Genomic DNA, 26,760 nt, shown 5'->3' with positions numbered 1-26,760 from the left:
GGAAGTTTTATCCAAATAGAAAAGTCTTAACCCTTCCACTTATGCTTAGTAAAGAGACCTTAAAATTCCACAGAGAATGCTTTCCTCCACCTGATTCTTCTCAGTATGGTTTAAATTTGTTCAAAACAGACAACACTTCAACATCTGTAAACATCACACAGCCATCCTATAGCAACTATAGCAACCAGCTGTAACAAGCATTCACTTACAAACCTCTTCTGTCAATGAAACATCTTGTGTACTCAAAAAAGAACTCATTTTCCTTTTGTGATGACTATTTTTTATTGGGCCACCTCAGGCTGCTTTCATCTTGCACTATTCAAATATCTCAAGGGTTTTTCTGGGGAACAGCAGCACTGGAAAGAAGAATTCAGTACGAGTCCTCTACGGGAGGATCACACAACCAAAAGGAAATGCAAAACTTGCTAATAAGAGTACACATTTACATGTACATAGGTACATGTTAGTGCCAGAGGTACTACAAGAATACACCAGTGTAACATTAATTAGTTTACTTCCTATAGAGCACAGAAAGAAGAAAGGAGGGTACTCAGGCAAGTTAATGCCTGAAGTCCTTTCACAGGTTTTGAATTTTATCTTCTTATTTCACTAGCTTATGTTAGAATAACTTCCTTAGTTTATCCTCCTATTTTCTCATTTGTTAAGATGGGCTGCTAAAATACCATCAGTCTAAATGTTTTCCTAAATTTACAGATATGTGAACAGCCTCAGAATTTCCATTTTAGGGGTATGGTTTTGTGGTTGATAGGAATGGTTGGACTCGATGATCCTGGAGGTCTTTTCCAACCTAGTGATTCTGTGATTCTGTGAAGCATCAGAATTACTCAGTCAATGACTGTTCATAGGTAAAAATGAAATTATGCATTAATATCATACTTTGGAATAATTTTAAAGAAAAATTGATTTTTTGAAGAATTTCACTGACTTTTATTCCCTCAAAACAATCTTGTGTTGAAAGTTTCAAGATTCAGATCCACAACAGGAGTTCATTTTGCTATAAGCTGCCACACATTAAAGATTACAGAATAACTGCTGTACAATAATCGTGCTCAAACAAGCAGTTATTTCCTATTCCTACCACTACTGTAGGCAGCCAAAGTTTTCAGATACCAGAGGGGGACAGTCACCAGGTGCTGTGCTTTGCAACTGTCTCAGTACATGCTGAGTCCCAGAAGTCATAAGTAGCAGGAATTGTGGGAGCATATGTTCCTATCACCTTCCTCACAGGTATGTTCAAAAGCACATCTCCTAAAATTGCCATCAGATAGAACATATGCTCCAGCTCTCAAATCAACTGCATGTAGATACAACTTTTGCATCGTAAACTCTGAGAGCTACTTACACTATCACCATGCTATTTGGACAGACATAGCAAGAAAGGTTCCAGCCAGGAAAATACCATGAAATTGTTGTTTTAGAGTTTTGTTCCTCAAGCAGAGCCACTAATATGATTCAGTCTTCAGTTGCTTGCAAAGGACTGTGATGCCAAACTAAGGTGACTAGCACTGGTGACTTTAACAAACGGTCAAAGATATCCTGTGGCCACACATGGAGAACAGAGCAGATAATTTCACAAGATGGTTTTAAACTGAAAATTCTAGTAGGGTCTAACAAGTCTTAGTATATTTAACATTGAAGAAAGTTATTGTTCCACTACTTTCTTTCAATAAGTGGTGTTGAGAGTGGGATGGGGGTTGTCCAGAGTACAGGATTTTCTCCCCAGACAACAGACTGTGTGTCCTTCGCAGCTTTCAGCAAGCAGCACTCACTCCATAGTGTGAAAATTGTAATTACAATATGGTCTTGCTTAAGCTATAAACAAGCTTAGGGCATGCTATTTTCAGGGTTACCTTGCAGGAAAACCAAGCACCTGAACAGACTGCCTCCAAATTAGTCAGGTACAGTAGCACTGCCCTTGAGGAAACTTCAGCTGAATTTACCTGGGCAGAGGAAATCAAGCAACGGTCACTGTTCTTCACATAGTCTGTGTAGCATCAATTGACAAAATGTTTATTTCCCTCAACTGTGCAGCATAACCTAAGAAGATCTGTACTTTGCCACCTGCCTGAACACAAGAGACACAAATACCCCTGTCTGACACTAGAGCACTACTGAAAGCAGATGGTTACTCTAAGTGGATAACCACAACTTGTGACGTACGTGAGGGCTTTGAAAGGCACTTTATGTGATGCACCTGGTGCCCTGCAGACCACCCCCAGAAGACGTGGGCTGCCCACCATAACTACTGCACATCAGATGCTTCTGCTCCACGCATCCCTGTGGTCGAAGGCACCAAGCTGGCTATGAACCTCACAAAGAGCTGGGCCTCAATTGTGAAATTCAATTAATGCAGCCTGCCAGTTTTTCTTGATGCAAGTGTGTGCTTTAAAGCCAACAAGCCTTCAAAACCTTTTCTTCACCATGTAATTCTCTGAAGTCTTTTCAGCTCATAACACCCAAAACAAAATAGTATCCAAGAAAGCTTTACTTCCTTTTCTTATAGCAAGCACTTAGTTCACTGAGTACCAAAAAAACAGCACTGTCAGACAGTTTCAGACAGTCACGTTAAGTGTCTATAATGGGGCACTTCTTCTGTAGCATTAAGAGGCTTTGATAAACACTCCTCTCCTGCCTAGTGCTGTTGTCAAATATGTTTTTAGGTAACTTCATTATGCTGTTATTCAGCTTTTCATACTAAGGAAAACAAAACCATACATGAAATTTTTACTTTCATGCTTTCAGCTTTGGTTTCAAGAAGTTCATTTAAGCTTCTTGAGAATTCTAATTGCTATCTCAGTATTTGATCAAGTTCTGAATTCAGTCCTCCTAGCTATTTAATTATCACTTTGCCTGCTAATTGCCATTCTTCTTCATCAATATGCTTATTGCCATCATGACACAGAACGCCAGCTTTCGGATTTGCATCATTAACTATCCACCTTTTAAATAATGTGGTTGTAAGACAAATAAAAGGCGAGATTGGTCATAACTTCATTTTTAACTCTAGGCTCCTGTGTTACTTTTCTCACATACAGTTGTAAAACTAATAAATTGTTAAATGGTGCATGCTGCATTTAAGCTTGGCTTGTACCGCTGTTTGCTTTCCTATCATTTTAAAATGAAATTTGAAAGTACACTGTAACAACAGACTCTCGTTGCCCAAATTCAGTCACCCACACACAAACTCCTGTGCTTGAGCAGAAAACAGGGTTGGTTTTGTAATGTGGTTTCCTGTGTATATAGCAGTAGCACATACTTCTGTTTTAGGTCATTGCAGGTTTTATGGGTCTCAAACACTGACTCCCCATTAGCTGGACCCAAACACTCTGAAAATGTTTTCAATACCCCATGTCCTATGATCACTGAAACTAAATACTTGTCTTGATGCACAGAACTGGGTACTTCTGGTCAAGCAGAATCTTTACACAACTATTTTTTTTTTTTTACATTCTTAAATTTTAAAGCAAGTGATTAAAAAATAACGAGTACACTGAAATACTGAGAAACTTCTAAAAAACTACAGGTAACAAAAAAACAATTTACAAAAAGCTTATTGGAAAACACAGGCAAAAAAAGGTGTTTAGAGATGCTGGACAAGATGGACAGCATGCTACAAACTGCATTTAACAGTAAAGGCCATGTCCTGTGCTCTTCATGTTCTGATGTCACCTAGAACACGCTTTTAACAGACAGATCTTTTTTGTAATAATCCAAAACCAGACTTCCCGTACTCTCTCCTGTCCAGCCTAATATCTTAAGTGGAAGAAATGCATAAACTGCCAATCTGAGATTACACTTGAATGCCTTTTACAGGAAGAAATACATAAAAATTTGCACAGTATTTTATTGCCTATCACCAACTTCACATTTCGTACTCCTCCTCAGCTATTCCCCAGTTATCCTCCTGGTATTAACAACAAAGTTCACATTTCATGTGACTTTAAACTATCCACTTGTACAGCAAATAGCAACTACTACTAGCAAATCCACACAAACGCATTTGGTCGCAATCAGCATACTTTCTGCATCATTGAACAGTGTGGTGTTTTGCAGATCAGTACAACACAAATTCATAGCTTGGATTACAGAGATTTCTCTACAATTCAATGGTTAATCACATTCCCACTATAATTCAATGCTACATGTAACTTTTCGTAAGTTTTTAAAAGCCTCAAACAAAATAGTTTTGCAGATTTGTTTTTCTTTAACATGAGGTTAACCTAATACACTGAAGTATTACAACAAACATTTTAATGGAGAATAAATTAAGTGGAAGTGCCTGGAAATAACCAATTGAATTCACATGAAGTAGCAGATAAGACCTTTATATGAAATTCATGGCAATGCAGAATGATCATACAAACTGCTTCTAGAATGACATCTTCAAATGAGAAACAATTCCACCTATCAATATGTTGTCAGCTACTAATGAAAAAAGGGCTGGCAGCTAAAAAAAAAAGAAGCATCAGAATTCCCATGACACTTTATAGTAATAGGTCGTTATCACCTTATTCCATGATTTCATCAGACAGGAGGCTAAAGCATTCTGCCATTTATCCACATTATTATTAACATTAAATACTACTCAGTGATACAAGAAAAGAAAACTCTAGTCAAACAGATAAAAATCATTAGCTTCCCTTCAGTGTGATGAAGTTATTCTAAAACTACTGGAAACCAGAAGCAAACATTCATTTCTACTTTCATCCTGAATCCACTTGAGACTTCAGCAGGAGCTGCCCCTACAAATGAACCTCATATGTTTTATATAATAGCTTTTATTAACGTATAAAAATTCATGGAGGGGGAATATGAAATATTAGGCCTGTTATCCCATGATGCAGGTCTGCCCCTTAGCTCTCTGCAACAGAGTCAGTTTGCATCACAAGGTTAATATTAACCAACACAGCTCCACAATTTTATTAAACAAAAATTTCAAGAACGGCATAGGTAAAAAAAGACTTTGAGCTGCATTATTCCATATTTCACTGTAACAGCAGCCGTAACTAAACAGCTAATGACAAAGGTGATCTTTCTAACTTGACTTGCAAGATTTTGGACAGCTAAGCAAGCTTCAAGGCTCCTAAAATAAGCTCAGCTTTGTCTCTCTTGCTCTACCCTCTATTTACATTCTTTTCTTCTCTGTATCTTATGCAAAAGGCTTCTGCTTTATAATCCAATAAAAAGCATAATTAAGTTTCACATGCCACTAAACCTCCCCTAGCTGTTTACAAAATCATTCCAATCATGCCAAAAAGATAACACAGCTAAAAATGTTAGCAATACCATAAATAAGGCCAAGTCTAGACTACTTGAGAGACTGGTTTTATGTCTGGAATCCCAAACACTACAAGTTGAAGGCCAAACAGTAGCATGTTATTTTCCTTAATGTAAACTCAACAATTAAAATTTATCAAGAACGTAAAGCTCTAAGCAGACTGCCACGGTAACCTCAGAAGGGGATGGTTTTAAAAACATAAAACAATTCTGCCGTGATCAGACAGAGACACAGTACTATACACAGCAGGATTAGACAAAATCTGAACATTTGAGGGGTATAGTTTAGGGATAGAGGGGCATGGTTTAGGGATTGTTAGGAATGGTTGGACTTGATGATCCAGTGGGTCCTTTCCAACCTACTGATTCTATGATCAACACTTATTGACTATAAAATATGAAGATGTGCTGGAGCTTTTTTTTTTAAAAAAAAAACTGCTTAACAATTGTTGTTGATTTTTGTTTCACCTTGCAAAGAACCATAAAATACAAAATTCAGCTGAAATGCAGCTCATAATATGCAGAGTTTGTGTTCCCTGAGGAGGAACATGGGATGAGCTGAAAGTGGGCAAAGAGTCTTCCACAGGACTTTAAAACTACTTTAACACACTAAAGAAAATACGCTATAAAAAAAACTAAAAATACTTTTCTACCAAAAAGTAGAAGGATATCATAAACACATATCTAATTATAAATACTCTAAATTGGCTCATCAATCAGGGCTTAATTATAGTCTATTTAACTAGACTTAATTCATCTAGATTTCTTTATGCCTGCGCATATACACCACTTGGAGAGTACCTTCTGCAGCACATGAGTCAGAAAGCCACAGGTAGCTTCCAGTACCAACTAGTATTTCCCTATAAAATTCTGAAAACACACTATCTAAATAATCCAAAAGTCTATGAAATGTTTTGGGAAAGAGGGAGGTACCTTTCAGCTACCTATTTCATATTAGTTAACCACAATATACCACAAAGATCTAAAAACTGAGTGCTTCATATAGAACTGTGATGTTTTATTAATAGTAATTAGGACCGCAGCAACTTTCTCTTTATGCCTCAAAGCAAAGTAGCACCAAAAAATCCTTCATAACTATTTGTATAAAAATAGCGCCAGAATGCTTTCAGGATGTCAAGCAGCAGTTATTTTCTTCAGATACTCTAACAAAAATGTTGAATCATATTTAGGACCATTTCACTCTATATGTCCAGTGATACCAATAGCTTGGAAATGTCTTCAGTTTGTGCAGAAACAGTGAAAGCAGGAAGTTAAGGTTTTGTTTCTTTTAGGACTGAATGACGCCAGTGATATATTCACGCCTGGACTGCTTGTAACACCTACCCAACAGACCTGATAGAGAGTGCTCCTCACCACCTGACGCCTACTTTTAATATCTTTTTTTTCAGGATTTCCAGATTAATTTCCAGAACACCAGCTGTACTTGTAGGTAAAATAAGTTCTTCAGGCAAGTTTAATACTCTGGAGTAAAGTCAATATACTTTTGATAGCTCAGTACTACCCATCAAACTGGAAGTGTTTGACACTGCTACATGGAATTTGGGTCCAAAAAACCACCTTACTTCAGCTAGGAACTAAAGGGAAATCCATCTTTGTGTAGAATCAGAGTGTTTACAGACATTGTATTTCAGGATCAGTCACTGAAACATGGTAGCATTTTGTTACACAACCTCCACTTCATCATGTCTTTGAATAAACTGTCTCCTTCTTATAAGAACATTTTTTTCCCTAACAGATAAGAGATTTTCTTTGCTCTTGTGGATCACTTATTATTTTATTACTTAAAAAGCCTTTCAAAACAACCAATTGTATGACACTGCCTGTGTCATAGGTATGCTGGAAAGGGCATGCTTATAAATCAGAAACCATTAATAAGAGGTTTTCTATTTCCTTCACAAATTAAGTATTCCACTTCAAAGCTCAAGAGAAAACATATCTGAAGATAAGCACATGCAGGTATGCTTTCTCAGTTTAGAGCTCCTTTTCTCACTCCTCAATATCTTATGATTTAATCTATTCAATCATTTTATACATATTTGCTACATAAAGGAATAACATGAACTACAGTTAAGGGGGTTTCTTCACCTCAGCTATTTAGGACAGCCAATCCTGAACACATGTGAGCCTCAGTAACCTTTGCAGACAAAGCACGAAACAAGAAAAGAAAAGTATTATCTCTATAATAATATTTGATTAGCAAAAAGTTATACTACAGATATCTGGTGAAGACACCAGGAGAAAGTAAGCACGTAAAATCTTCAACTATCGAACACCAGCCAGTTTCGTTTAGAACAGTTTATTTTGCTCTCCCATTTCCTGAAATGCTCTCCATACAAGCTCTTTTACAATGGCACAGCATGCACACATGCTCCCATACAGCTGTAACACTGAAGCAAAAACCGAGCTGTTCATCCAGGAACGAGCGTTTAAGCACACTACACAATAAAATTTTCCTATTGATCCAGGTGATAAATACCAAATTCATATGTCAAACATCATTCCCACCAGTTCATTCTGAATTCTGGGGCTCCCCAGACAGGAACAGGAAAAGGCCAAATAGTCTGCTGCAGATGTTGAGAGCCCAGCCCATTGCTCACACATACCTCCTCCAGACAATTTAACCACTATCACTCACAGTCAGACATGTATTCAAATAACTACCATTAGCAACGACTGCACGCAGCCTGCTTTCCAGAGGAGAATATTACTGTATTCTTTCACTGCACATTTCCATAAACTGAAGTAAATGCTGGGTGCTAACGTGTCTAATTTTGTTGATTCTGGAATATAAATTGAGCTTGAAAACTGGATATGTAAAAATACCCAACCCTATTTCTCTAAGAAAAAATGAGATCTTGCATTAAGCCAGGCATGTTTAATACTAAAATTCACCTCCTAGGAGATAAGCTTTTAGTTAATGAGAAAGCACTGAAAGAAATGCAGATTTTGGTACTGATACCTTCTGCACTTAATCTTCAACATCTTACTAACTTACCAATGCCAACTAATGATTGTATCATCTAAAAGGCAGGTAACACCTCTGAAGTCCCTGTAAGGTTTGCTCAAGACCCGAGACACTTTTCACCATTCAGGTTTCTAAACAAAGACAGACTGAAATTAAGGGATAGTTTTTACTTGCATAATTTAAAGGCTATATATTTTGTTTGCTACTACGTCTCACACACCTGCCTTACTAACTTCAAGGCTGCTGCAGATTCCAGGAACCACCACAGGAAAACAAAGAAAAAGAAATAAATTATGTTTTGGCTTCAAGTGACGATGTCAATGGTCAGTTCAGAAAACAGCACCTGATTATCAGCTTCTAATTCAGCACTCTCCCCCTTCTCTGAGACTTGTTAAAGAAGCTAATGAAACGGGCATGTGCTACTGCTCTGCAAATTAACACCCTCAGCCTCATGCCATGGAGCATACACTTCTCAGAGGGGGTGAGGTCAGTCTCTTCAAGTTAGAAAGGAAATTCTGCTTTGAGCAAAGCATTACTTGAGAGAGTGAGTGTAAAAATGCCAAGTGAAACTTCTTGCTCACTCGCTTCACTGACAAAATGACATCTTAACTTCTACTTGACCACACAAAACATTTGCTCTGGATCTTATGATCTGAAGATGCTGGAGGCGTAAGGGAAAAAAGACTCCGTAACTAATTTCAAGCCATACTTATTTTCTTTGATTATGAAACCAGTCACAAATAAAGAGGACTAGATTTTCTACCACCTCACAGCTGAAAAATGTTGCAAACATATTACAGACAACATAGCTGCTCATGGCTGTGAGCATAAAGACACAAAAAAAAAGCCCAAACTAACCCTAAAAAGTCCCTAAGTTACTTTGCCATTAAATCGTCAGTTACCAGAGCACCACATTCTGTGTATCGGTACTCCAAACAACAAACAAGAGTACTAGAATTTGCTAAATTGTGATACATATCACTGGAATATGAATTGATACTTGTTCAAGCTATATTGTATGCAAGCTGTATTTTCCCTGTGAGAAAATCCTTCCTGTGTAATTACTTTTCAGTTACACTTTGATTTGTTCATCAGATCAATCAGATGCACAAAACCTAACTTAAACAAAGCATAAGAAATCTGTCTGTACAGGGAAATGAAAGCAGTTTGAATAATCTACCTAAGGGTGGGAAAATACAAGGAAAGGCAAGAAATGTATCTAGAAAGGATGGAGGAAAAAAAATATTAATAAAAAAATAAAAGAAGCAAAGTACAGTCCAAATGCTATAAATCAAATTTACCCAGACAGTAGTCAAAGCTGATAGGACATAATCTATACAGTAAAAACTGTGCAAAACATACTGCCAACCATTTAGATCAGACAAGTAATTTAAGTGGATATATCTAATGTTAAGATCATGACCAATATCACCTGGTAACATTCCCCACCCCTCCCCTTCTGTCTTTCTACTGTTTGTGTATAAGAACTAATACAAAAATTAAAGGGAAATTCTAGACCATGAACCTCTATTAAGAGGTAAACTCAAGGGGGAACATTTGCAATCTGGAAGAAAATTCATCACAAAGATGTAATTCATCTCAAACCAGCAACTGGTTACATACCATACTTTGTTATTAAGTACTTTTGTTATTTGTATAAAAATAATCTCTAAGGATTTATCTGCTTTAAAGATTATTAGGCATTTTACTGTCCATCGCTTGAAGGTCATGTCTCAATGTGCTGAAACAAGAACTTGTCCAAGGTTAAAATTTCTCAGCCATTTGACTATTTCCTCAGCCGTTTGAAGCAGCAATTGCTATTATTTTCCTGTCAGCAGGTATCTAAAAAAACCCCTCAGAACAGGCAAACTAAGCCACCAAGTACACTGAAATCGAGGTTTGGTCAGATCAGGCAGGTTACTATAAGGAAATGAGCAGCTTCCTGCTGTCAGGGCAAACAGCAAGCAACTTCCCTTTGAAAGTGTTTTGTGCTCTTGTAAATGTTTGTGCCACAACTTTTATAATATTCCACGTGAAATTTGCTTCCAGATTAAATAAAAGTATGTAAATGTACTAGAACACTTTAGTTCCTTCTTCCTGCTTCTAAGCATGCCCCAAGTTCACCAAATTTGTCTTCCAAATAAAGCCCTTGGACCTCCTACCACTGCAAAACTCTTTCTCTCTGGATTTTTTTTCTCCCTAGTAATTCCTGCTTAGAGCCTTAGGAAACTTCTAAGTGGTTTACTTGAGAGAAAGGAGACGATTCCTACCTCTTAGAACATAGACTTCTGGGATGAAGTCATGAAGAACATCCAAACACCTTCTCTTAATACTTTAGTAGCTTGTTCCCTTGAGGATGTTATTCTCTCCCCTCTTCATAATCATTTTTTAAACAAGGAAAAGGTAAAAACGTATCCATGCAGTACATGCATGGATCATGCACTTGTTTATTTAAGTTAAAACTCTGAAGTCTGCAAACAGATGATGTTACATTTTTTTATACTATTAATACATGACAACGTAAGCAGCATGATCAGGAAGGGAAAACATTCAGCCTAATTTCAAGTTATAAAACCTCAGACTTGCACTGCCTGCAAAGTTGACTGAAATGTTCATTAATCCCTGCAAGAAAAAACTATAATCAGAAACTTCCACAACAAAGAAATTGAGATTCCCACCTAAAGCCATTGAATGTAAGAGTTATAAGCAATACACAGCTGTCAGCAGCTTCTCTGTGTTTTTAAACAACATCCATCAATCTAATGTGTTTCCCACCATTAACAGGAAGAGTGAACAGGAAGAGTGTACAGGATTGTGACTTTGCTTTAGGCATGGTCCCTTTCCAGACAGGGTACAGCCCATCCTGTGCTGCCCATGCAATACCTGCCTTGGGTCTGCCAGTGAAAAAAACCAGCTCTGGATCTCACAGCAATGCCCATAAGCAATTCGGCTCAGACCAGCAATGCTTTTCTGACCAGACTTGTGGTCTGTGGCAACCAAAAAGCCAGTCTGCTGTCGCAAGGGCTGCAAGTGCTTGATTCCGCCTATCAGCCATCTTTCAAAGCAAGTTTCCTATTCAGAGCTGACGAGAGATGGGCAGAGCTGGCAGCAGTCAGCCCAGCCAGGGACTGCAACCCACAGCTCCTCATCTGGCCTATCCGACTGCTTGGAGAAGTTCTGAGCGGGCAGTTTGTACAATGAGTAGTTTCACTCGTCACTCACGTGAAATAATTCGCAGAGGAGCACAGCCGAAACAAGGCACGAGCAAAGCACAGCATCACTTGGACTGCATTTCGCTCTACCAGTGCAAATGTGTGGTCAAGCAAGACTGCAAACAGACATCTCTCGAGACATGCAGATCTCCAGCACAGAAAGTCCTGACCATCCAGGTTTCTAAAAAGCTAAAGCCCACAATGAACTGTGATCTCTCAAAGTAAGACACAAGTTCATTTTACTGGCAGCATCGCTAGTGGTATTTCAAAACTAAAGTCACGTTATCTCAGTAAAGTTTGTCTTTTACCACCCGTGCAGAACTCAGCTGCGTTTCCACACTCGCCGCCTCTGCCCCAGCAGCAACAGATGTGTTTTGTGCATGCTGCAGCCCACCCCGATGAGGATGCCAGATCACTCTGGGCAGAAAAGAGGCAGAAAACTGTCCCAACAGTGCAGCAGAGAGAAGACAAGCAATTAGGGCTCCCCTCACAGAAACCCCCACACAGCTTCTACCTCTGTACAATTTTGCACGAACAAACTCTTCAAGTGAGCAGTTTTTCGGACGCTCCCACCTGGAAAGCTACTCTGATCTGGAAAGCTGAAGGGTCAAAAGCAACACCACCACACCGTGGCCCCAAGCTCCCTAAAACCTGAGTAACTCCAGGATGGCTCTGGGAGCCCAGCACGACTTCCCAGTGCTGAATGGGTGTCTGTCACTTGTACCTCGGTCCCCACAGTAGAGACGCTGTTAGGGCAGCAGCAGGGATGCTACCCCGGAACACTTCTTCAGCTTGTGCACAGGGGAAAGGGTTGCCCAGTGTGGTGGGGAGCAGCACTTGTGTGGGCGCGGGGCAGAGGCAGAAGAAGGACGCAGAAGAGCTGTCACTCAGGATGGAGGATGGAGGCAGGAGTGGGATCCCACACCCAGGAGCGCTGGCACTTACTGTGCAGGCTCAGGACAAAGGCTGGAAGTAGGAGCAGCAGGAAAGGATGCAGTAGGACCCCATACCCATAAGCACTGGCACTCGGGATGGAGAATGGAGACAGGAGATGGGAATGGGATCCCACACCCTAGGAGTGCTGGCACTTACTGTGTGGGCTCGAGACAAAGTCTAGGAGTAGGAGAAGTGGGAGGGGATGGAGCAAGACCCCATTCCCAGGAGAGGAGGTGCTCGAGGTAAAGGATGGAGGCAGGAATGGGATCCCAAACCAAGAAGTGCTGGCACTCAGGATACAGAATGGAGGCAGGAGTGGGATCCCACATCCTAGAAGCACTGGCACTTGGGATGGAGGATGGAGGCGGGAACGGGACCCCACACCCGGGGAGCGCTGGCACTCCAGGTAAAGGATGGAGGCAGAAATGCGACCTCACACCCAGGAGCACTGGCACTAGGGGTGGAGGATGGAGGCAGAAATGGGATCCCACGTTCCGGGAGTGGCAACACCTACTGTGCAGGCTGGGGACGAAGGCTGGAGGTTGGAGCAACAGGAGAGGACTCCACACCCAGGAGAGGCAGCGCTCGGGGTGCAGGATGGAGGCAGGAGTGGAATCCCACACACTAAATTTAAAGTTCCGGAACTTGGGGTAGAGCATGGAGACAAGAACGGGATCCCACACCCAGGAGTGCTGGCACTTACTGTGTGGGCTCGGGATGAAGGCTGGAAGCAGGAGCAGTATGAGTAAGACCCCACACCCAGGAGAGGAGGTGCTTGGGGTAAAGGATGGAGGAAGGAGCAGGATCGCACGCTCAGGAACACTAGCATTCGCGGTAGAGGATGGAGGCAGAAATGGGATCCTACATCCCTCGAGTGGCAACACTTACTGTGTGGTCTCGGGACGAAGGCTGGAAGCAGGAGCAGCAGGAGAGGATCGAGTAGGACCCCACACCCAGGAGAAGCAGGGCTCAGCGTGGAAGATGGAGGCAGGAATGGGATCCCACACCCTAGGAGTGCTGGCACTAGGGGTGGAGGATGGAGGCAGGAGTGGGATCCCACACCCAGGAGAGGCAGCACTTACTGTGCGGGCTCGGGACGAAGGCTGGAGGTTGGAGCAGCAGGAGAGGATGGAGGAGGACCCCACACCCAGGAGAGGAGGCTGGAGCGGGATCCCACAGCAAGTAGCGCTGTTACTCGGGGCAGCGGCTGGAGCCAGGAGCGGGATCCCACCCCCGGGAGGGGCAGCACTCCGCGCGCGGTCCGGGCCGGGGCTGGCGGCCGGCAGAGGCGGAGGCAGAGCCCGGAGCAGCAGCACGACCCGCGCCCGCTCGGCGGAGGCGCTATTTGCAGCGCGGCCCCCGCGGGACGGGGCGGGGCGGGGCGGGGGCGGCTCTCCCGGCCCGGGGAGGGAGGGCGGCTCGTCCTTCGGCCCCGCCGCCTGCCGGGGCCCGAGAGCCGGCGGCGGGGCCGGGGCGGCTGCGGTGTTGTGCTCCACCGAGCTGCACAGAATCGCTAAGCCTGCAAAACGCCTCTAAGATCATCCAGTCCAACCCTCAGCCCAACACCGCCCCCCCGCTGAACCGTGTCACAAAGCGCCACGTCTACAGGCTTTTTAGAATCATATACAATAGTTACGGTTGGAAGGGACCTTACAGATCATCTATTTCCACGCCCCCTGCCATGGGCTTTCGAACCCCTCCGGGGATGGGGACTCCGTCACCTCCCCGGGCAGCCTCCGCCGCTCTTTTCGTAAAGAAATCATATTGGCAAAGAAAATCTAGGCATCAACTTGCTGCCTGGAGTGTGGCAGTCACCCATCTCCTCTAGAGATGAGTGAGAGAGAGAGGGGGAGTTCCCTGAGAACTTCACAAGCTTAAATGAAACAGAAAAGGAGTTAAAAAGAAGACAAGACTTGAAAAAGTTAGTTGTGTCAGAAAGCGACAGAAAGTACCATCCCACCAGCCTCCTTCCACTGAGAAATGACTTGAAACGGAGTACAACTGGTACTTACCCTTTAAATTTTTTAAAAAAATACCCACAGGACGCCCCACAAAACACAGAAGGCCAAAATAAGGAAAGCTAAGGTATGAGAAGTTAAAGTGTTAAAAAAACCCGACACATAATAAAAGACAAGAAAGGAGAAACAGTGCAGATCTTAGAGCTGGAAACGGGGAAGAATAAGAAACACCAAGAAACTTGGTAAATCAGTATCTTTATTTTATAGAAAGTAGTTTGATCAGTGTGCTGAACCTGCCATTAGAGGTGGTTTTGCTATTTTTAGTAAAAATAAACATTTGAAAAAATTACCTTGGAGAACATACTGTCTCCAAGCTTATCTCCTTTCACTCACTGTTTCATTATTTTTCATACCTATTGCAACTAAACTAACACTGGGTGCTCTTAAGAGGAAGGGAGTGGTACCTAATGTAGGATATCTCAACAGTTTATTTCCCTTGTCACTCGTAGAGAGGTTCCTCAAATGCAGCAGAACATGTGTAAGCTCACCTTGTGCCACAGCAGCGTGGTACAAAATCTGTATCTGTTTCACTCTCCATCTTTCTCCACAAAGATCCTCCATCATCAGCTGTCAGCTGAGAATTTTCTGGTTTAAAGTCACACAGCAAGCCAGTTTAAGTACTCAGATGGCCAGAGTTTTAACTCTCACAAGTTACTAAATAGTAAAGAAATTGGATCATACATCCATTTGAGGTAACTGAATCAATTAGCAACACAAGAATGACACACTCTGATTGCATTAGGTATTGCTACGTAGACAAACACAAGTCACAACTGCTAGTCTATGATATTTAAAAGGGACATTATCAACTACAAGCTAAATTATTTAGTTTGGATAGAAAATTATTGTAGATTAAGCACTGGTAAGTGCAAATTTTAAGTTCAGTTTGTGCACATGGCTACTTCAAGCACAGAAACCTGAGTAGCCACCGTCACCCTTCTGTTTGAGTAACTTGCATAGCAAAAGGGAGAAAGTCTTAATTTTCTGGAGAACAAAAGTCAGTGGAGGCTGTAAAGAGCAACAGCTGCACGAGTTGAGTTCAGTTCTTCCCCAAAGACTAGAGTTGAAGTTGAGAGTGTCCCTTGAAAAGTTTCAGATACAACAGAAGTTAACTCATTTTGATTCCATCACTACGAAAAAGCTCCTGATAATTTGATTTACAATAATTATTAAACATCAATAAACATTATACAAGCAAAGAACTGACTTGTAAATGAAGTAGCAGCAACATGGAATTCTAGAAGGTTGACTTTCTGCAGGATTTATTGGGAAGATTATGAAGCTGTGGCAAATACATTGTGATTTCACACAATTTAGTTTTGCAAGTAGCTTATGGTAACTAAACATTATTGAAAATGCCTGCTCACAGTCAGTACTTCTCTGGTATAAGCATAAATTTGCCAGGATTATTCATTGTGCAGCTCTACTCAGAAAAATGACAACATCGTATATCTTGGCAAATTACATTTAAAATCTGCTCAGTTTGCAGATGGTAAGACAGCCTTTTCGTGATTGCCAGTACAAGAAACTGAGCTTGAAATATTAAAGCTTATCAGATACAAATATTTAAGGACAAAACAACATCATTATATAATGTTGCCATGAATTTTGCACATTCTCCTTTTCTAAATGTAACTTTGTTAGTTCAGTGGGCGCATGAAACTAATGCATGTATATACAAAGTCAGGGTTTCAGCTGATTCTTAATGAGTGTGCTCCCATTAACTCCATTGTTTTCCTTCTTTCTTAAGAATAAGGAATATTAGAAACTCAGCCACTGAGCAGATATGACATATGCATAGGGCAAGTCTGTTTTGTAAGGTGGTGTCACTTTTAGTCAGTCACTTTTCTGGGCCATCACTGTACTTAAACTGTTTTGATATCGATTTTGATTTCAATCTATAGGTGTTGTGGAAGAACAATTATAATTGAATCACTGAACAGCTGTACCAGTTTGAAGTGCTGTCACATGTCTCTTCATGGCAAAATATTCACATTCTTTTTATTGCACAATTTGAAAATTCAGGTTTTGTGCATTAAAACCTTCATAGTGTTTGCACTGCAACTTGCGAAACATACATTTAAAATGACCTTAATATATTTTACAAAATCTTTTTAAACAATTTTATAGTCTTAAGATAAAAGCATCCTGAGAATGTTACAAAGTTCATTTTACAAGCCCTTCATTTCTGCTATGCTTTATTTATCCCCATAATTCCTAATTTGACAAGTTTATTTTACAGTTAATATCTTGGTGCTATATTTCACAAAATATCTTTTAGCAAAAAGTACATCACCGGCATTCAAGTAATCCAGCCTCACACCTAATTTACAAATTAAACCTTTGTCAAGCTCTCAAGTCAGGAAAAGTAAACCAAAATACTTACATAAACAGTTTTTAGCTGACTAAAAAAAATGTAAAGGCTTTGTGCATTAATAATTTGGTCAAACATGTAAGTTATGCAGTTTAATAGTTTGGCAAAAAGAAAATCCATCTTTCCTTCTCAAAATTCTTCTCTTTCATTTTACACCAGATGTAAACATACACTACAAAGACTGACAGTATTGGAGTACTGTGCTGTTGAACTTATTCCTTTTTTTAACGTACTTTAAAAAGCTGACAAACAAGAATGTAAGTGCTATGAATGAACTGAGTATCTTTGGGCTAAATAAAACTCTTACAGGAAAAAATGTAAAAATAAATTAGTTTTTTTTCCCCTCTACAGACATGTAAATAAATAGTCTTTGAAGAAATTCTAGTGCCATATCCTAAAGCAGTATCTTCCTGTATCTTTTTGATCAAGACTAAAGCTTCACACAATCTTAACTATTTTATTAGGAAGATATCCATTAATATTTACATATTTTTGTAAAGGGAGTGTTCAGGGTTAAAAATATATTTCTTTTTAAAAGGTAAGCCTGCCATCCTGATGGCAGTGATTCAAGCTATAGAACAGAAGACAAGTTACAGACCATCCTTCAGTTTCTTATACCCTAGGTCAGAGGAAGGAGATCAGGCGAGTTAGAGAGGTAAACAGCCTGGATTCCAGGAATGGAGACAAGACAGTGGCTCATTATATGAATGGTTGCATGGCCAGGAGTATCTATTCAGACACGTTTTGTTTCTCTTCTACATATAGGAATATTTTTTTTTATTGTCAACTAACTAAACAAGTTGAGAACAAAGACAGTTATGGTTGCCACAGTGAAAGAGTAACATTATCTAACATTTCCATCTGGACAGACCTGCTTTTAGAAGGCGGCCAGGTGTTGAATATAAGCAGAGGCCATACACCCAGATGGCAGACTCCAGGTGGGAGTGTAAATACCTCAAAAGGAAGAGTAAACCACTTCAGCAACATCTTATTAATATTTTTAAGTGTATATAATTCAGATTCATGTATAGCTTTTATTTTAAGTAATGATCAAAATCTGAAGGACCTTGTTAATCTTTAAGGCATCAGTGCAACTAAAAGCTCCAGGTAATAAATATGAGGGCAAAGAAAAAAAAAAAAAAAGGCATCTTTGTGGCACAAGCTATCATTATCTATTTGCTTTGTTGGCTAGTTCCAAGAAAAATATCTTCAGGGTTGGCAGAAGGGGAATGTTATACACTGTTCTGAGAAATATACTAGATCATAAATTTCACATCATTTTTTAACACATCATTTAAAGGGCTGAATCTGTCAGGCAAGATTCTCATCTTTACTGTTCCATCAGCACCACAGGAGAATATGTGATTTGCTGGTCCTGTCTCAATTTGCATGACTCCTGTGCCGATGTTTCTGAAGAGAGACTGTCGAGCATGCTCATTGATGAAAGTGTGAAGAAGATTGAATGTAGACAGATTCCATACCTGAAAAAGCATCAGAATATCAATCTCTTAAAAGTATAATTACCATGACCATAAAATTCACCACTAATGAGATGTGAAGAAACTGGGACTACATTTTGCATTCATCTTTCTGTCACTAACTGTAAAAGAAGAGATATGTAGCAATTTGCAATGACAGTTATAGAATGTTAATACCAATCTTTTATACTAAGGAATATATATAAGGACTAAGGTAAGACTAACAAAAAGAAGGACTGCAAGGCAAGACTAACATTTCATAATTTAATTAGTAAATGTGAAAATCAGGGTTGAGAACAAGTGTAGAAAGTGTGACATATCCAATTATTCCACACCTCTGCAAGATTCTTTTAATTTACATATCTTCACCATTGTCATCCCTCTGCTCCCTCTCCCTCCTTAATACCTTTATGTTGCCTTCAGCAGATCCCGTGACAAAATACTCTTCCGTAGGATCAACAGCAATTGCTTTGACTGGAGAATCATGACTCTGAAGTAACTGTTGTTGTTGTTTTTGACGAAGATCAATTATGCATGTAAAGCCTTTTCTGCCTCCAGATATTAACAGCTGATGCTTTGGAGCATATGCTAGCACAGTTGCTCCACTATCATGACAGATAAAAGCTGTAAGCCAAAGCAAAGTAATTCAAATAAACACACAGAATTAACTTCAATTTCACAGTACTAGCTTTAATTTCCCACCCACCTCTATAGCTCAAGACAGTAGCAACAGTGACTTTGAAGTTGTAACCCAATTGACCACAACTAGTCCATTTGTTGCAGTACCATCTATATCTAAGCCCAGGTTCACATCAGGCATCCTGCACTTGCAGCATTCTCAAATTAAGCAGCTACACTCTGTAAGAAAAAACTGCATGTACTTCTTTCTTCTATCCCTGTGTAGTCATAACTTGAACAGAAACAGATTATTTTCAAAGTGTCTAATGCTTATTTTAAGACGTATGTTTCACATAGGAAGTTTCCTCCTAAATTACTCACCCAAATATCTTCTAAGTTTCCACTAGTTACTTTACTTTAAATTTGCCACTTTTCACATTTGTTTCGCTATGTCTGTTCCCTTGAATGAGTGGAGGAAGTAAATGAAGAAATTCGATGCGTTTCATATATACACTTAAGTATTCACCATACTGCAATTACAAGTTTACAACTTCCCTCTGGAGCCTAATATTGTATTTCAGACCCTGAAATTCATTTACTTTCCACTGCAACAAAATATCAGTAATAAAGTTAATGAAACCCCACTAAATGTTTACTACATCTCAAAAAGTTAACTTATAGGAATAATTCTTCTAAAGCATTTTGGTACCAATGTATGCAGACATCCATACATGCACACACAGAGAAAGCATTCCACATTATTTGGCATAATACATAGAACGAAAGTGTCACAGAATTGGACAGTATTTGAAAGCAAAAATGCACTGCTTTACAAATAAAGCGGTAAGTTAATTTTTAGTTCAACTCTAAAAATTACTATGTAATTATGCGATCTTACTTGCACATCTGCGTTCAATACAGTAATAAAAAAGCAATGACTATTTTCTAGAAAATTCAGAATGTTTATTCATTCACATAACTTTCAGAGAACTGTTTTGTAATCACAGCTTCTCCGAGGACAGGATTTTCACAGGGGCCATTAAATACATAACAGTTTGCAAAAAGCACGTCCTCTCATTCTCCAAACAGATAAGGTAACTGCAAGTGCCAAATGCTACTGTACCATTATTTTGTCTCAGGCTTAACTGGTATATCTTTAGTGGGGCCTCTCTGATTTATGAGTACAGGAACAGTCACAGGAACCTTGAATTAAAGGTTTGCATATCCTGCTAATACGTATCACATAACTGCGCCAAAAGCTGTATTACTGACAGTGTTACAGCTACTGTCTTCTCAATGTGGTAGTCACTACAAACAGAAGCTGCTCAGAATCTTTGAAAAAAGAACAGAAATCACAGATGTCTGGCTCTCAGCTGTTGCACTTGTGGTGCAAAAGTACAAGTTTGTAAAGGAAGTTGCTCATGTCCATGAAAGTAATCATGTACACATAGCAATAAACTTCTCGAGAACCTGTTTTTATATTCCTGCTGGTGCACTCACACAGGACAGTGAAAGATATTTTCCTGCTAGTACTAAAATTACGTCCGACAATAACTTTTCCATATGGATAGGCACAAAAATACATACACATTTTACTGTGATCAAATATTTCGCCAGCTGTATTTCACTTACCATGCACCAAGCTATTTGTAGGTGAAACCAAAGTATCCCAAAGACAAATATTTCTGTAGGAAAAAAGTTTTAATTCTATGAGAAATGTTCTTCAGTATTTTTAGGACTTGCAAAGTCATCTGAACCTTAAAAACATTGCTTCATGCGAAAAAGCACTGTGAAGAGACTTTCAGTGAATATTTTTCAGCAGACCCAAAATAACTTTGATATAATGCAAGGAAATGCCCTCTATACAATCATTTTACAACTCATTATTCTCATAAGGGATTCCTATTGAGATTACAATCTTTAGAAGCTGAATTCACCTGAATGTTAGCAAGTTTTGCTATTTCTTGATCAGAACTTAAGGAAGCGTGAAATGAAGAACTATTCACAAGTACCTATATCTACAAAAATAATTTAAGACAGGCTTATATGAATAGTATAAAATAGAACAGAGTAGTTCAGTTGGAAGGGATCTATAATGATGATCTAGTCCAACTGCCTGATCAATTCAGGAATGACCAAAAATTAAAGTACATTATTAAGGGCATCGTCCAAGCGCCTTTTAAATACCAGCAGGCATTTATCACCGCTAAAAAGCCTGTTCCAGTGTTTGACTACCCTCTTGGTAAAGAAACATTTCCTAATGTCAAGTGCGAACCTCCCCTGACACAGCTCTGCACCCTTCTCACTTGTCCTGTCAGTGGATCCCAGGGAGAAGAGATCAGTGCCTCCCTCTCCACTTCCCCTCCTCTTATGGAATGTGAACAGATGCTTTGTTCTTCCCTATGGAACCTCCCTTAAAAGGCACATGGTATTTAGCTGTACAGATTGCTTCTCTCTCACTTCCACAATAAAAGACCAACAGCAGAAGTACGGATGTTGCTTTTAAATTGCTTGCAGAGAATCATCAAAAAAAAAAACTTGGGGTAGGAAAGGAAGGAGAGAAAAGAAGGCATCTCTTCATTTATATGCAGTATCACAGAAGTTCTTACCTGTTGTCAGAAGACAATCCTGCTGTGGCTATCAAAGATGACGAACTGATGAAAACAAAGTCATTGGCTGTTTTGTTATGACACTGCCATGTCTGAAAAATTGCAGTTTAGAAATTATTAATTAGAAAAGAAATGGATTTTGTGTAAGCATCCAGAAGGCATCCACATACGTTTTATACCCTGTGTTCTTTAAATTCCTTTAAGCAGCTTACCTTCTGATTCTCTTAATTTTTCATGAAATTATGCTTTCCAGTTCTACATTATTGACAATTAATTAATAAACGACAATTACTGACAAGACTTAAAGAACACTAAAGGTATTTCAGATCTAAAACTGCATTTTCTACTCTCCAACTTAGTAAGTATGATTCTGATTTACGAACCTGGCTGTTATACAGGTCACTGGATGGCAATGATATATTTTTCATCGTGATTATTACTGGCTATCAGCACAATCCCTGACCTGTCATAACTGTTCTAAAGAGGGAACAAAATAGAAGAGCACAATGCAAGTCTGGGGAAGCAAATGTACTTTTTAGCTCACCAAGTATGGTTTAGGTGAAGTTCCAGTCAGTGGGCAACATTTCCAATTTGTCTGATATAAACTTATATATCCATCAGCATCAACAATTCCAAACTGGAAAAAAAATGATATATTAATTGTAAATACATATGCATGTATTACAGAGAGATAACTCATAATTCAGAGAAACTACTTTATATGTGAAGGATGCAATATTTCTGCTAATTTACAATTATATTAGGGCAGGTGGGAAGAGAAGAGGGTAAGTACAGAAGCATCCTGTGGGTTACCTTATTTCCTTGGTAATTGAATCTCATTCGAGTTACCCTTGAGTTGCCACCAGACCGAAAACATGTGATCTGCTGAGCATGACCCCATTCAAACATTCTTACACTACCGTCTTGAGCACCTGTCAGGTCTGCAACAGAAAATATTTTTACATGACTTTTCACAGATCTTGTAGCAGGAAAGTTGCTTCCAATATTTTAAGAAATCTTACACCAGCTCACAACCCCCTCAAAATAAGCAGAGCACAGTAAGTGCCGTAGTACCTGGCATACGGTAGGAGTAGTGAGTACCACTGAAACTTAAACCCGTGCTATTCAAATGCTATGCTTGCTGTATGAGACTGTACTTACTCATTATTTAAGCAAGAACTGTATTTAGATGGTACTGAAATATGAACCGACTTAGTTGGAAATAATAAAGTTTTTTTCCCCCTACTATCTTTCATCCAAGTCACAAATAAAATGGAAACGTGGCATTTTTTTCTATTAAAAGTATCATTGTTTTCAAAGGCTATTTTATATCCCCCAGTATTTTATTTTTTTAAAATGAAAAATAGTTTCAGTAAAATAGGGCTTACAAGCAACTTTGAAAACATACAATACAGTGCTGTACTAGTACAAAATAGCAGCATACTAAGAAACAGGGTCAGTAAGTAAATACATAATCTTTAGCTACCTTTTTAAACAAAACTGAACTTACAATATGGTAATGTTGGGTGAGAAGCCATTCTTCTGACATTGTTAATCGCCTTCTTGAGCATCTGTTCAATATACAAAATAACAGAAAGTGATTCAAACAATACTATTAAGCAACAAGATACTCAACTAGAATAATCAGAGGTCGCAGAGAGTTGTTTCCTATCAAAATTCCCTCTGAAAGCATCTACTAGGTTTAGAAATTCAAACGGAAGTCAGTTTCTTCAATGACTAGTGTAAATATTAATACTTTTGCAGCTTTATACACTAAGGTAAATATTAAATTTGCTCCAGAGATTTACGGATCCAAATAGAAACACCCCTTAGACTGCAGTCTTACCTCTTTTCTTGCCATTTCCTTTCTGATTCCATTAAATTTATTGGAATATTCCTGAATATTGTAAGATAAGCAAGAGAGAGGCAGAAGCATGTAAAGAGAGAGGTAAACAGACTTTAACAGACGTAAAAAATAGGAAGGAATATATTTATTTTCAAGTCTAGTTAATTTATCGTCATTGATTGAAAAATGATTATCTGCAGCCATCGAGATAAGCAATATACCTAGTAAATGGTAAATAAAAAAAAAATCTTCAAAAGCACTTATAATTTTGCAGTACAGATCCAATGGAATTTCAGTAGCACTTTTGTTCCTCAATTCTGAACTTCACTTTGAGCTAGGTACAGTAAAAAGAATGCTGATTTTTGTGTTTGATCAATTCCTAATAGGGAAGAGCCCAAAATAAGAAATGAATGGTAGGGACTTTTAATCAGGGAAATGCATCTTGCATGTCTCTTCCCTCCTTTTCTTTCTATTAATGTACATCAAAGTTAAGTTTCCATTCTTTTATTTCCTGTTAGTTCTCCTCAAAATCATCTGTCTTCTTAGAGACTGTTTCATCTCAGAAAATTGTTGGGATTCAGTTGCTCATGCATGTATTATTTAACTGAATACTGAGAGAAGAGGGAGTAAGTTTCTTTGTGCCAGGACTTAAGAGTAAATGACAACACAAACAAAATTTCTTGCCAGAGCGCTCGTTTTCAACACACCATCTTACCACTTACTACACATCCGCAGCAAGCTGGCATTGAGCTACTATTATAGAATCATTTGGTTTGGAAAAGACTTTTACTATCACTGAGTCCAGCCATAACTTCCAACTGCTATAATTCTGTGCAGTATTTTGCCACTGCTTTGTCACTAATAGAGCAGAGAGTGAATCCAATGATTTAAGCATGCTATTCTCCCCGGCCTCCAATCACAGGAGGGTGTCAACTGGAAGGAAGTATGAATTACAAATGCCTACTTGCTTCTTATTACTAAATATGATCCAAAGAGCTTAAAAGCAAATTTTCTCAAAATTTTCAGTTTGCAAACAAAAAGGAAGAAAACCACTTGGGAGGGAAATAACTGATTTTCTTGCTAGAATTCCCCAGGTTTTAGATTAGTGGCATAATTGCAAGCCTCTTGATTGCACTTCAGAAGCAGATTTAGATCCCTCAGTTCCCGAAGCTTTATTATTTGTTGAAGAGAAAGCCTAACACCTCTTGTTTACCCAAGTTTAATTCAAGACACTTTCCTGAAGATAAAAAAATAAGATCTCCAAATACTTCTTTTCTTTTTTCCCTGTAAGTACTTCAAATGACATGGAAAAAAAGCTCAACTGTTTAGTAAAACATTGGTGAATAAAACAATATCTAAATTAGAAGATCTAGGACATGACAAGTAGGGATGATATCCTTGGAACATTAGCACATACATCAATCAGTAAATAATTGCAATACTTGGCTCTTTAAACTTATAATTTATCTCTGTGTGTAAGTGAAACTACAATTATTCATCCTAATTGTAGTTTTTCACCAAAATCAAGGGCTGTGTGAAGTTTTACAGTAATGAACTTCTTGTAAGTCAATGGAAATCATCTTCCTTCATTCAACAGATAAGCATGCATCACAATTTCTTAACCCCAATGGGATTATGCTTTGGAAAAATGCAAGCTTGCAGAAACACGACTTTGAAAGACTACACTAACATAAATCTCTTGTGCAGCATTTCTGATTTAGAAGCCAAGTATAATCTCCAAAGGCAAATACTTCCATTATCAATGTAATTGACATCTGAAATGGCTAGCTCTCAGTTCCCCCTTTGCAACAGGTGATGGCTAGAACAGATTGTTTTCTGGGAGACCTGGTTGATTTTGGTCTCACGTACACTAAGACTGAAGAATAAAAAGTCTTAAAATCTAACCCACCAGTTATTTAACTGGTGAAATGTTAGTGTCAGCCATACTGGCTTGGAAGACAAGCTGTTTAACATTACCTGAGAATCAAAGCTGAGAGAGTGTACTATTTACTTCAGTGGTCTCTTAGAAATACCTCCTGCAAGAACTATGTAAACACACTGTACTGAAGGATTTGGTGGTGATCCTCCTTACTTACCTTCAATGAACTGCGTAACAGGAAACAGAGAAGAAGAGTAACAAAAAAAACTTAGAGCGAATAAAACGCTGTTAACTGCCTGAGTATCTGTCATAAGTCAAATAATTTCCCTTGATGAAAGTGAAGCAAAGCCAACAAGACTGAATAGCCAATAATGGTAAAGAACATTGAACCATATCTACTAAATGGGCTGCAAATTATGGAAAAGCAAAGATGGAACAAGGATCTGAAGCAGTATCTGAAGGAACAAAGTAAGAAATGGTAGCAACGGAAAGATTTTTGTGAAGCTGCTTTTCCTCCAGATTTGAGTCCTTACACAGTTAACACTACTTCCTCCCACAAATATCTATATCTTGCTTCATTTACTTTGTCCTTCATTTAGTACCTTCTTCTCCCTTCCCCAGTGGGCAGGTGTCCTTGCGTGCTGTGGTAGGCTCTCTGCCACAGTCAAACAGTACGCCAAACAACATTTAGGTTCAAAATTTAACAGCAAACACATTCAACTCGAGCATAGCCATATATCTTTAGGTAAGAAAGTTTTACTACATAAAAAATAGAAACTTATGTAAGAATAGTTTACATTGATAGATTTAAGTAATTACTTTGTTGAGAAATACACAAACAGAGGAATTCTATACATATATATGTATATACAGACATATATATATAAAAATGTGAGAAGAGAAAGTGGGAAAGGCATTCAAAGAATACTTGCAGAAAAGACACAACTGATATCAGAGCTGCAGATCTGGTAACTAGGATCAGTAATTACTAAATAGAAAGGACAGCTATAGGCAGTGGCATGATACCCGCTTGCATGTGTGAGTAACATTATCATTCTTATAATGCTCATTCCTTATTTATTCCTCCTAATTAGCAAATATTTTAAAAAATCAACTACACTATGAATTAACATATGGTTCTTTCACTCTGCCACCACTGATCGACATGTTCCGAGCTGTTAAACGCCACAATGTGCAGCCAAGTCACAGGACTTAATGCATTCAATTATCCAGGAAAACTCCACATCTATGTGCAGACAGGCTGAGAGATACAAGTGTCTTGTATGATTATTTCAGCCCAGTTAAGTGGCTCCAAATAACTATTCCCCAGGTAACCAGTAAACAGATTTCAATTATTAAAGAGCATGTATGCCACACAAGAACTAAGGTAAGTATGCCAATGGCCAGACTAGAATTTTCATTTGATCTGAATTAAATCTGAGCCAATAGCTTTTTGCTCAGGGCCAAGCTTCACTCCAGACAGAATCAACTCCTAAAAGTAATAGC

The 26,760-nt window shown here is 38.9% G+C and overlaps 2 protein-coding genes across 12 annotated transcripts in view; both read right to left on the bottom strand.

Annotated features, from left to right (window-relative positions):
• TNFAIP8 (TNF alpha induced protein 8) overlaps positions 1-13,746 on the bottom strand; it is a 70,531-nt gene extending 56,785 nt beyond the window's left edge. For 4 of the 5 annotated variants that reach the window (XM_054055121.1, XM_054055115.1, XM_054055114.1 and 1 more), the window contains exon 1: positions 13,515-13,746. Coding sequence is in view for 2 of the 5 variants with exons in the window: in XM_054055116.1 (XP_053911091.1) it covers position 13,515 (1 nt within the window). In the remaining 3 variants the exon portion in view is untranslated. Of the gene's footprint in view, positions 1-13,320; positions 13,455-13,514 lie in introns of those variants that run through there. The other variant, XM_054055119.1, reaches the window with a different exon arrangement.
• Positions 13,747-14,635: 889 nt separating this feature from the next.
• DMXL1 (Dmx like 1) overlaps positions 14,636-26,760 on the bottom strand; it is a 78,141-nt gene continuing 66,016 nt past the window's right edge. For all 7 annotated transcript variants that reach the window (XM_054054120.1, XM_054054124.1, XM_054054123.1 and 4 more), the window contains 7 exons: positions 23,040-23,100; positions 22,343-22,470; positions 22,074-22,166; positions 21,530-21,621; positions 20,553-20,605; positions 18,709-18,926; positions 14,636-18,305 (listed from right to left, as the gene is read on the bottom strand). In XM_054054120.1, coding sequence (XP_053910095.1) covers positions 18,081-18,305; positions 18,709-18,926; positions 20,553-20,605; positions 21,530-21,621; positions 22,074-22,166; positions 22,343-22,470; positions 23,040-23,100 — 870 coding nt within the window. In that variant the 3' untranslated portion in view covers positions 14,636-18,080. The remainder of the gene's footprint in view (positions 18,306-18,708; positions 18,927-20,552; positions 20,606-21,529; positions 21,622-22,073; positions 22,167-22,342; positions 22,471-23,039; positions 23,101-26,760) is intronic.

Source organism: Cuculus canorus, chromosome Z, assembly GCF_017976375.1.
Source record: "Cuculus canorus isolate bCucCan1 chromosome Z, bCucCan1.pri, whole genome shotgun sequence".
In the NCBI taxonomy this organism is placed as follows: Eukaryota; Metazoa; Chordata; class Aves; order Cuculiformes; family Cuculidae; genus Cuculus; species Cuculus canorus.
Note: the sequence above shows the minus strand (reverse complement) of the source record. Positions and strands in the feature narration are given on the sequence as shown.